Below are 12,247 nucleotides of genomic sequence, written 5' to 3' on the forward strand. Positions count from 1 at the left end.
TTAAGAAAAATGCCAATGGGGTTTGCCAAATATTTTAATCATGATTTTTGTAGATTATTTTATCATCTGGTCTCAAAATAACTTATTTTGAATTTGGTTTTTAGGTGAACCAGATCCACCAAAGAAATTGGATGTCATTGATATAACAAAGAATAGTGCTTCACTGGCATGGTTACCACCTATAAGGGATGGAGGTGCTAAGATTGATGGTTATATCGTTGAATATCAGAAAGAAGGTGAACCTGAGAAACAATGGACACAATACTCCACAATCAAGGATCTGAATATTATTGTAACAGGCCTAAAGGAGGGAATTAAATACAAATTCAGAGTTGCCGCTAGAAATATTGTAGGCACCAGCTTACCCAGGGAAACCGAAGGAATTTTTGAAATTAAAGAACAACTGAGTAAGTAAACAGAAAATATTTATTTGTGAATAAGATATCAATATTGAAACAAACATTTGAAAACATAACATCATGAATGAGCTTGAATCAAATTGCAATTATGAAACACATGCCACCTTGCGGTTAATGCCTCCTTTGTATTGTTACCCAATTATGTGTACCTTTGCTGCTACTTTCTCACAATGATTTATCAACTGCTGCAATTTTTGGCTTCCTTGTTATTAAAGCCTTTTAAGGAGATCAGATTCCAGAAGGACAAGTTAATGCAATGAGGTTTGGGAGAGGTCTTCTAACTTTTCTGGTGCCTTCTTTTGAGAGAAAACACTGCTGTTCCTTTTAAGGATCTCCGATTCTCACTAGCTAGTGTGTGCTTAATCAGTTCCTCTCTGAAATTTGTAATTGTGACCTCCAATGATTAATTGCACAAGTAAACAGTCCACTCTCTACTTTTAGCAGGGCGTTTAACTTCTATTTAGTCCCATGTCATCAGACCGACAATGAAAAAGGTTCTCAACAGATATTTTACTTCCCTTTTACCTTCAATCATACGTGAAATGAGAAGATGGTAATTGACATTCAACCCCTGTGATTCTATTATGACATTTTCAAATGTCAAAAGATTCGTGTTTTATGTGCAATGTAATAGCTCTTAGAAACTATTGAAGGTCCTTCATGTATAATGAGCAGTATTGTAGACCAACTTGTGCATTTTACACTCAGCAAAATCTCACCAGCAGCATACATTGAATCAAGTTTTGATTTGCATATTTAAAAACCGTGCAGCATGTGCTAAGAAAATTGTAACAGATATTTACTTTCCTGCATTGATAACATTAATGCCATGTTTTCTAATAGTGGCACCGAAGATTATCATGCCAGAGTTCATAACTATCAAAGCTGGACAGAAGCTCAGAATAGAGGCTCATATCGCTGGCAAGCCTGCACCAATTTGCAAGTGGATGAAAAATGAGGAAGGCGTGATTCCATCCAGCCGGCTAGTTGTGCATAAGACAAAGAACACATCTGTAATCATCATCAAAGATGTTAGCAGGAAAGACAGTGGTTATTACAGTCTTTCTGCAGAAAATAGCTGTGGCATCGCCACCCAGAAAATCCGAGTAGTGATAATGGGTTTGTAAATTTGCTTATATTAATGCATAATGCTTTGAATTTGCATGTGTTACGCAAATCATTTTCTATTAATCTTTTTATACAAAAGATATGTAATTAATCTTTTTGGATGGATTTTTTTGCAGATATTCCTGGACCTCCACAGCCTCCATTTGACATTTCAGAAATTGATGTTGATGCATGTAGTCTTAATTGGCATATACCATTCGAAGATGGAGGCAGCAACATAACAAACTATGTTGTTGAAAAATGTGATTTAAGCCGTGGGGACTGGGTTACAGCCATAGCTTCTGTAACTAAAACAAACTGTCGGATTGGTAAACTTATCTCTGGCAATGAATACATGTTGCGTGTTCGTGCAGAAAACAGATTCGGTGTTTCAGAGCCACTTACCTCTGCAAAAATGATTGCAAAATATCAATTTGGTAAGTTATGAAGTAACACATTTATCTTAAGATCTCAAAATCTTGCTTGAGAGATGCCCATAATCAATATTTCTTTCATCCACAGATGTTCCAAGTGAACCAAGGAATGTACGTATCTCAAAGGTGAACAAGGATTGCATGTTTGTTGCATGGGAGAGGCCGGAATCTGATGGTGGTAGTCCCATCACTGGATATATTATTGAACGTAAAGAAAGGAATAGTCTTCTTTGGGTAAAAGGAAATGATACTTCTATCCGTACTACTGAGTATCCATGTTCGGGTCTAATTGAAGGACTAGAGTATACCTTCAGAGTCATTGCACTAAACAGAGCAGGATCCAGCAAACCAAGTAAACCAACTGAGTTTGAAACTGCCAGGACGCCTGTGGGTAAGTTTTCCAAAAATATTGAAAATAGTTATTAAATTATTTTATTTAAGGCAACTTAAATTCTATTGGCTTTGTATGTAACAAAACACGTATATTGTTATTCTGCAACAGATCCACCAGGCAAACCTGAAGCTGTTGATGTGACAAATAATTCTGTATCTCTTGTTTGGGCAAAACCAAAACACGATGGTGGAAGTAAATTGATCGGCTATTATGTTGAAGCCTGTAAATTGCCTGGTGATAAGTGGATACGGTGCAATACTAACTACCAAAATGTGCCTCATGAGGAATTCACTGTTACCAGTCTTGAAGAAGGTGCACAGTATCAATTCAGGGCTATTGCAAAGACTGCAGTTAATATGAGCAAGCCATCCGAACCTTCAGACCCAGTGACCATCTTGGCAGAGCATGGTAAAAAAATTATATCACTATCATTTTTTAATTTGATTCTAATTTTTGATTTTACAATATAAGACATTAAAATAAATTAGTGGATTAATGGAAACAAATATTCACAGTAATGCTTTCTTCAATTTGCAGTTGCACCAAAAATTGATTTGGGTGTGGTGATGAAATCGCTGATCACTGTAAAGGCTGGATCGAATGTTTGTCTAGACGCTAATGTCTTTGGAAAGCCTTTTCCAAAAATCACATGGAAGAAAGATGGCACGATAATAACATCCGCTGAAGGCATTAAGATAACCAGAGTAAGGAATCTGTGCACACTTGAACTATTTAGTGTACAAAGAAAAGAAACTGGAGAGTACACAATTATTGCAGAAAACCAGAGTGGATCCAAATCAGCCCACGCAAAACTGAAAGTACTCGGTAAATAAATTATACTACTTTATATACTGTATGTATGAATCTACTGTTAACTGTACAGGTGCTTTGTAAAATATGCAAGCTTATCGATATTTAATAAATAACAAATATCTCTTGAGAAAGTCATGCATTAAAATAATATTTTTCCTTGAGAAGCTAATGACTAAAAGGGGGAAAAACAAAATGTTAAAATAAATTGACTTATTCCAAAGAAAAATATTTTTGTTAAGCATTGATAGATCTTATTTTCTGATTTTTTTTTACAGATAAACCTGGTCCACCAACTTCTATCAAGATTGGCAATGTATATTCAGATCGTGTTATATTGAGTTGGGAACCTCCTCTCGAAGATGGTGGTGCTGAGATTACAAACTACATTGTTGACAAACGTGAGACAAGCCGTCCTAATTGGGCTCAAGTTACTGCTAATGTACAACTTACAAAGTGTGGTGTAGAAAAGCTGATTGAAGGACATGAATACCAATTCCGTGTCAGTGCTGAAAACAAGTATGGCATTGGTGACGCAATAATGACAAATTCAGTTGTTGCCAAGAATCCATATGGTAAATTTTAAATGTTAGCTTTGTAGCTATTTTTATTTTTAATTTATTAATACTTAAAATATATCTAATACATACTGTGTATTCTTTGTAGATGTACCTGGGCCTTGTGATCCTCCAGTAATTAGCAACATCACCAAAGATCATATGACTGTTAGCTGGAAAGCACCATCAGACGATGGTGGCTCTCCTGTGACTGGATATTTACTGGAGAAACGTGAGGCAAGTGCTGTAAGCTGGTCAAAAGTCAATAGGAGGCCAGTATTGGAAAGAACTGTTAAAGCTACAGGACTTCAGGAAGGAACTGAGTATGAATACAGAGTTATTGCTTTGAATAAAGCTGGACCAGGCAAACCCAGTGAACCTTCTAAATCAGCAATTGCTTTTGATCCTCAATGTAAGCAGATGTATAATCATATCTATATATGGGTATATTTTATTGTGATCTTTTCTTTTCTAACAATTTTTTCATATAAATTATTATTTTCACTTAGATCCCCCAGGACCTCCTGCTTTCCCAAAAGTCATCGATACAACTCGTAGCACGATCAGCTTGTCGTGGAGTAAACCAGCATATGATGGTGGCAGTCCGATTTTGGGATATCTAGTTGAAGTTAAACGTGCTGATGCTGAAAACTGGATAAAATGCAATATTCCAAGGGCTCTCCATGAAACAAACTATACTGCAACAGGACTATGTGATGGAACTGAATACCAGTTCCGTGTAAGCGCAGTTAACAAAATAGGTTTCAGTGATCCAAGCGAAGTGCCTGAAAAACATACAGCCAAGGATATACTGAGTAAGTTTCAAAATTAATATGTAGGAAATTAAACGATGTGTCATAAAATAACCAACACATTAGATATCTGTCCTTTTGCTGATTCCCTGGTCAATTTCAAACAACTAAATTAATGCAGAATGTAATCTCATACCATAATTTCAAATGTTCATGGACAAGTATCTGAAAGAATAATCACAATTCTGCACTTCCATTCTTGTAATTTGTCTGGGTTTCATATCCCTTCCTGTTTCCGAGTTAATATCTCCACCTCCCTTGCTTGTCACTTTCTTTCACTTTTGTTTCATGGGCCTGGAACTAGAGTATTGCACAAGGAAGAACTATGGGAAGGGATTCATGGAAAACTATCAAAACCATTCCCTACCATAATGAAAGGTGTTCGTTGGGGTGGGAGTAGCATGGTACAGAGCAAAAAAACAAATTAGGAGCAGGAGGAGGCCACTTAGCCTCTCAAGTATCTTCCATCATTTATAAGTTCATGGCTGCTCTTATTGTAAAATCAGTTCTACATTCCTGCCCATCCCTGTAATCTCTTGTTCCGTACTTACCAAGATTCTATTTTGGCTTTTAAAAGATTCAAATACTTTATTTCCCCACCCTATGATGAAGAGAGTTCTCAATGGTGCAATAAGACGGCAAGGCAGATGGCTCTGGTTCTGTGATCTGTTAGATGTACATCACTGATGCACATACTAAATATGGTAATAGAGATTTAATTACTTATTTTTCTGAACAGTGGCTCCTGAAGCAGATCTCGACGCTGACTTAAGGAAGGTACTTGTTCTCCGTGCTGGTGTCACAATGCGAATCTACGTGCCTGTGAGAGGTCGACCTACACCAAAGATTAGTTGGGCTAAGATGGATGCCAACATCAAAGATAGACAAGGACTCGATATCAGAACTTCAGATTATGACACAATGTTATACTGTGAGAATGTGAATAGATACGATGCTGGAAAATACATTTTAACTTTAGAAAATAGCAGTGGAGTAAAGGCATACACAATTATTGTAAAGGTTCTTGGTAAGTTATTAATTATTTCATAAAAAGTAATATTTTATTAATTTAGAGCTAGTTGATTGTTATTGTTTTATTCTATGAGGCAGCTACTTACTTGCTTTTACCTTTTAAATTAGACACTCCTGGTCCTCCAATTAATCTTATTGTTAAGGAAACAACTAAAGATCATGCTGTTATATCCTGGGATCCTCCTCTTATTGATGGCGGCAGCCCAGTAAAAAATTACATTGTAGAGAAACGAGATGCTGAAAGAAAGGCATGGTCAACTGTAGCAACTGAATGTTCCAAGACAAGTTTCAAAGTTATCAACTTGGAAGAGAGTAAATATTACTACTTCAGAGTACTAGCTGAAAATGAATATGGCATCGGTGAACCATGTGAGACGAAAAATGCTGTGAAAGCTTCAGGTAAGAAATAAAAAGTTATGACTTCAGGATGTAGCATAATTATTTTTCAGAATGTTAAACAGAAAACTTAAAACTGCAATAATTTTCTACTAATAACAACACATTTTCTTAATGCAGAGGAGCCTGGGCCAGTGGTAGACTTGAAAGCTTCAGCTATATCTAAGAAATCATGCACTTTGGTGTGGAAGAAACCAACAAGTGATGGTGGATCTCGAATTATTAGTTATGTTGTTGAACAAATGCTTGAAGGGGATAAATGGTGTGAGTTGATGAGGTCCAAGAATATGCAATTTCAAATTAATGATCTGCAAGAAGGGAAAGAATACACTTTCAGAGTAAGATCACAGAATGATGCAGGATACAGTGTACCACGTGAAATTACAATCCAGGCAAAGGATCAAGTTGGTGAGTATTCTTCACATTATTCTAATAGCATGCTCCTGAGGATATCTTCTGTTATGTGTAGGAAAATGTGGCAGTACTGCATGAGATGAATACTCAATGTCAAGAAAGGAACGTTGATGTTATTTACTTCAATATAATATGTTATTCACATTAAATTCATTGATGCTTATACTTTATCCTGGAATAAATACAAATTGAATTACAGATGTAATGCATTGAATAGTAGGTTAAACAATATTTGATAATAGGAATTACCAAACTAGATATAGATAGAAAGGAATGTTTATATAACACATTATCATATTACTCAGAATGATTTAAAGTGTATTTACAGCCAGTGAATTCTGAGTGTTATCATGTTAATCAGTGCAAAAATAACTGGAATTGAGATAAATAACCTAGACACCTTTTCATTGAAAAAATAATATATTCTAGAGTTTCAGGAAAATTATCTATTCTTTGTCAAATAATACATGCATTTGAACCAAATTGATGGTGGTTGACCATAATATCTCAGGAATTATTCATACATCGACCAAAGAAATTTTCATTAGGCGAGAAATAGTATTGGGTAGGCTAATGGGATTGAAGGATGATAAATCCCCTGGGCCTGATGGTCTGCATCCCAGGGTCCTCAGGTAGGTGGCTCTAGAGATAGTGGACGCATTGGTGATCATTTTCCAATGTTCAATAGATTCAGGATCAGTTCCTGTGGATTGGAGGATAGCTAATGTTATCCCACTTTTCAAGAAAGGGGCGAGAGAGAAAACGGGGAATTACAGACCAGTTAGCCTGACTTCAGTGGTGGGAAAGATGCTGGAGTCAATTATTAAAGAGGTAATAATGGGGCATTTGGATAGCAGTAAAAGGATTAGTCCAAGTCAACATGGCTTTATGAAAGGGAAATCATGCTTGACTAATCTTCTGGAATTTTTTGAGGATGTGACAAGTAAAATGGATGAAGGGGAGCCAGTGGATGTAGTGTACCTAGACTTTCAGAAAGTATTTGATAAGGTCCCGCACAGGTGACTGGTGACTAAAATTAGAGCACATGGTATTGGGGGTAGGGTGTTGACATGCATAGAAAATTGGTTGGCAGACAGGAAACAAAGAGTAGGAGTGAACGGGTCCTTTTCAGAATGGCAGGCAGTGGCGAGTAGAGTGCCGCAAGGCTCGGTGTTTGGGCCGCAACTGTTTACCATATATATGAATGATTTGGAAGAGGGAATTAGGAGCAACACGAGCAAGTTTGCGGATGACACAAAGCTGGGTGGCAGTGTGAACTGTGAAGAGGATGTTAGGAAGTTGCAGGGTGACCTGGACAGGTTGAATGAGTGGGCAGATGCGTGGCAGTTGCAGTATAATATAGATAAATGTGAGGTTACCCACTTTGGCGGCAAAAACAAGGGGGCAGATTATTATCTCAATGGGGTTAGGTTAGGTAAGGGGGAGGTGCAGCGAGACCTGGGTGTTCTTGTACACCAGTCACTGAAAGTTGGCGTGCCGGTACAGCAGGCAGTGAAGAAAGCTAATGGAATGTCGGCCTTCATAACAAGAGTATTTCAGTATAGGAGTAGAGAGGTTCTTCTGCAGTTGTATAGGGCTCTAGTAAGACCACATCTGGAGTATTGTGTACAGTTTTGGTCTCCTAATTTGCGGAAGGACATCCTTGTGATTGAGGCAGTGCAGCGTAGGTTCACGAGGTTGATCCCTGGGATGGCGGGACTGTCATATGAGGAAAGATTGAAAAGACTAGACTTGTATCCACTGGAGTTTAGAAGGATGAGGGGGATCTTATAGAAACTTATAAAAGGACTGGTCAAGCTAGATGCAGGAAAATTGTTCCCAATGTTGGGCGAGCCCAGAACTAGGGGCCACAGTCTTAGAATAAAGGGGAGGTCATTTAAGACTGAGGTGAGAAAAAACTTTTTCACCCAGAGAGTTGTGAATTTGTGGAATTCCCTGCCACAGAGGGTAGTGGAGGCCAAATCACTGGATGGATTTAAGAGAGAGTTAGATAGAGCTCTAGGGGCTAGTGGAATCAAGGGATATGGGGAGAAGGCAGGCACGGGTTATTGATTGAGGACGATCAGCCATGATCACAATGAATGGCGGTGCTGGCTCGAAGGGCCAATGGCCTCCTCCTGCACCTATTTTCTATGTTTCTATTGTGTTGCCTTCCTACATGTACAGATGACCAATAAATAGTGCAGAGTTTACCAAGCGTTCACCTAGATTCACAAAAGATCAAGTAACAGTGTACATGGCAAACTATTGGGAAATCATAGGAGGATGTCCAACTAGAAGACTGGGCCCAGGAATGTAATATAATTAACAAGTAGCAGCATTAACCTAAAACCACAATAATCCATTAAGATGTTTTGATTTTAATTGGATACCTCATCACCAGTAGATGAAACGATTTTGTCTGACTAATTCATCAGTTAATTCTACAGAGTTCCAGAAATAATTTTATAACATTATGCAGAAGAGAGCAAAATGTGACCTAGGAAAGGCAAATCAAGTGCAAGAGCATTAATGGCAAGATAGTAGGGCTGTCTCGAATAGATTTACGTCTAGATACATAAAACACTCAATCCTAGTCAATTGCTGGTAAGGATTGGAATACAGGGGAAGAAGTTGCACGTCATTATATAGAAATTTGTCCAAACCCCATCTAAAGTATTGAGCTGAACTCAGGGGATAATGCCTCAGGAAAAAAGGTGGAGAAAGTTTACCTGAATTAAATCAAAACAGTAGTTAAATTCAGCATTTCAAGATAAGCTTTTACCGAGATAATTTCCGAAACATAGATGTGCATCTCAAATAGGTAAATGGAAGTGTGATACCGTGCTAATTAGTCAAGATCTAACTGACCCATTTTGAAAGGTTAAATTAAAACCAAAACATCTTAAGTGATTATTATTGTCTTAGGTTAACACTATTCCTCGTGTTGCTGTTGTATGATATACATATTGTTTCCACCACTGCTAAAAAAGTTCCAAAGCAAAATAAAACACATTTGCTTCATAATTAAAGCCAAATAGAGTTTGTGATTCTGATAATTGTAAAGGTGGCCATAAGCTATTAAAATAATATTTTTAAATTGTTATCACCCAATGTTGTCAATTCTTTTAACATAGGGTGTATTCACCTTAAGATTTTACTTATTGAAACATTTTGGGTTATCATTAACACATAACAATGGTTTCTAAATCTAATTGTAAAAGCTGTCATTTGTATTTTCTAAACTAAATTATACTCTTTAACTTAACAGTTCCTCCAGGTATTGATCTAAAAGACATCCCTGATCTAACATACATTGCCAAGGAGGGAAGTAATATCCGTATAAAGATTCCAATCAGTGGGAAACCTGCACCAAAAGTAACGTGGAGGAGAGGTGAAGACCAGCTGCAGGAAAGTGGAAGAGTATCTGTGGAATCTTCAGCAGTTTATACAACCCTTACAGTCCGGGAATGTCAAAAGAATGATGCTGGAAAATACACAATTAACTTGAAGAATTCTGCTGGCAGTAAAGAAGCAACAATCTTCATGAAAGTAGTTGGAAAACCTGGAATACCGACTGCACCAATACGTTTCAACGAAGTAACAGCAGAGGCAATTACTTTAAGCTGGGCCGCTCCTAAGGATGACGGTGGTGCAGAAATAACTAATTATATTTTGGAAAAGCGGGATAATGTCACCAATAAATGGGTGACATGTGCCTCTGCTGTACAAAAAACAACATTCAGAATTACAAGGCTTCATGAAGGAACAGAGTATACGTTTAGAGTCAGTGCTGAAAATAAATATGGAGTGGGCGAAGGGCTAAAATCAGACCCTATCATAGCCAGGCATCCATTTGGTAAGTATCAATCAAGTTTGCAACAACATTTTGATTGCAGTGTGATATTTGTTTTAAAACTGACTGGTATTTCTCATTCCCCTTCCCCAAGATGTGCCCGATGCTCCTTTGCCACCCGAAATAGTTGCAGTCAGACATGACTCTGTCTCCCTGACATGGTTGGATCCGAAGAGGAATGGTGGATCCCCTATTACAGGTACAAGGAATAAATATCTCCTTTTAAACCAATAATTAAACATGAACATTTTATAACATTTATTCTAATTTTGAAACAGGCTATCACGTGGAGTATAAGGAAAGAAACAGTCTCCTTTGGAAGCGAGCAAGTAAGACACCACTAAGAATGAGGGATCTCAGAGTACCAGGTCTGACTGAAGGTCTTGAATATGAATTTAGAGTTATGGCAATTAACTTAGCTGGTATTGGCAAACCAAGTGCTCCATCACATCCTGTAACTACTCTTGATCCAATTGGTAGGTGAAAGCCATTGCACAATTGCTCATATAACATTCCATAATATACATGACAACATCATCAATTGACATATAAAATGCTTATTTTCAGATCCTCCTGGAAAACCTGAGGTAATTAATGTAACCCGCAACTCTGTGACCTTAATGTGGACTGAGCCAGCGTACGATGGTGGTCACAAACTAATTGGCTACATGGTTGAGAAACGTGTCCTGCCTTCAAAGGCTTGGTTGAAAGCAAATCATGTTAACGTTCAAGAGTGTGCTTTTACTGTTAATGACCTTACTGAGGGATGCAAGTATGAATTCCGTATCAAGGCAAAGAACGCAGCAGGTGCAATTAGTCTGCCATCTGAAACAACAGGAACTATTATCTGCCAGGATGAATATGGTATGTAATTTTCCCTCATCACCCCCACATGAATACATAATTAAAAGTGGAAAAAAGCTGTATTATTAATTAATATTCTTTACTCCACAGTGTCACCAACTATTGTGATTGATCCAACGGTTAAAGAAGGCTTAACAGTTAAAGCTGGTGATACTATTATAATCACTGCAACAAGTATTCTTGGCAAACCTCCACCAACGTCAGTGTGGTCTAAGGGAGGAAAAGATTTCAAGGTTTCTGACATTGTCCACATTGAAGAAATGCCAACAAGCTCAACACTATCCATTAAATATGCCACTAGAAAAGATTCTGGTGAATATACTATTACTGCAAGCAATCCATTCGGGACCAAAGAAGAAAATGTACGTGTGAAAGTGTTAGATGTTCCAGGTCCTCCTGGACCTATTGAAATAAGCAACGTTTCATCTGAGAAAGTTACGCTAAATTGGTTACCACCAGCTGAAGATGGCGGTTCTCCAATCAAATCTTACACAATTGAAAAGAGAGAAACCAGTCGTCTACTCTGGACTTTGGTTGCTGAAGATATTCCAAGTTGTAGATATGTAGCAAGCAAACTCATACAAGGAAATGAATATATCTTCCGCATCTCTGCTGTAAATCAGTTTGGAGTTGGCGAGCCAGCACAGGCAGAACCTGTTAAGATAGTGGATGGTTTTGGTAATACATTATTTTTTAAATCTGAAGCTTTGCACTAGTTTTATGTATTTAGCTTGACAAAAATGTAAACTGCTGTTGTGATATTCCTCTTTCAGGTCCTCCTGGTCCGCCTGCCAAGCCTGAGGTGACTAATGTTACCAAGAATACAGTTACTATTGGCTGGAAGAGACCAATTAATGACGGTGGTAGTGAAATCACAGGGTACATTGTGGAACGTAAAGAGAAGAAAGGTCTCAGGTGGATTAGAGTAACAAAGAAACCAATCTCGGATCTACGACATAAAGCAACTGGACTCACTGAAGAAACTGAGTATGAATTCCGTGTCACTGCAGAGAATAAGGCAGGCTTGGGTCCACCAAGTGATCCATCACAACCAGTATTAACAAAAGATATTGCATGTAAGGATTACATTTACATTATTTTTAAATGTATTTTCTAAAAAAAATCTGTGAATCAAGGCATTGTTAAATCTAA

At 37.7% G+C, this 12,247-nt stretch overlaps 1 protein-coding gene across 6 annotated transcripts in view; it reads left to right on the top strand.

Annotated features, from left to right (window-relative positions):
• ttn (titin) overlaps window positions 1-12,247 on the top strand; it is a 324,330-nt gene that overhangs the window by 262,544 nt on the left and 49,539 nt on the right. For all 6 annotated transcript variants that reach the window (XM_033023845.1, XM_033023846.1, XM_033023847.1 and 3 more), the window contains 18 exons: window positions 105-407; window positions 1,263-1,538; window positions 1,664-1,963; window positions 2,049-2,351; window positions 2,463-2,762; window positions 2,892-3,179; window positions 3,443-3,739; window positions 3,831-4,133; window positions 4,231-4,536; window positions 5,273-5,560; window positions 5,674-5,964; window positions 6,082-6,369; window positions 9,647-10,234; window positions 10,326-10,430; window positions 10,510-10,707; window positions 10,799-11,095; window positions 11,186-11,773; window positions 11,869-12,171. In XM_033023845.1, coding sequence (XP_032879736.1) covers window positions 105-407; window positions 1,263-1,538; window positions 1,664-1,963; window positions 2,049-2,351; window positions 2,463-2,762; window positions 2,892-3,179; window positions 3,443-3,739; window positions 3,831-4,133; window positions 4,231-4,536; window positions 5,273-5,560; window positions 5,674-5,964; window positions 6,082-6,369; window positions 9,647-10,234; window positions 10,326-10,430; window positions 10,510-10,707; window positions 10,799-11,095; window positions 11,186-11,773; window positions 11,869-12,171 — 5,622 coding nt within the window. The remainder of the gene's footprint in view (window positions 1-104; window positions 408-1,262; window positions 1,539-1,663; window positions 1,964-2,048; window positions 2,352-2,462; window positions 2,763-2,891; window positions 3,180-3,442; window positions 3,740-3,830; window positions 4,134-4,230; window positions 4,537-5,272; window positions 5,561-5,673; window positions 5,965-6,081; window positions 6,370-9,646; window positions 10,235-10,325; window positions 10,431-10,509; window positions 10,708-10,798; window positions 11,096-11,185; window positions 11,774-11,868; window positions 12,172-12,247) is intronic.

The sequence above is a fragment of the Amblyraja radiata genome, chromosome 7 (genome assembly GCF_010909765.2).
Source record: "Amblyraja radiata isolate CabotCenter1 chromosome 7, sAmbRad1.1.pri, whole genome shotgun sequence".
Taxonomy (NCBI): domain Eukaryota; kingdom Metazoa; phylum Chordata; class Chondrichthyes; order Rajiformes; family Rajidae; genus Amblyraja; species Amblyraja radiata.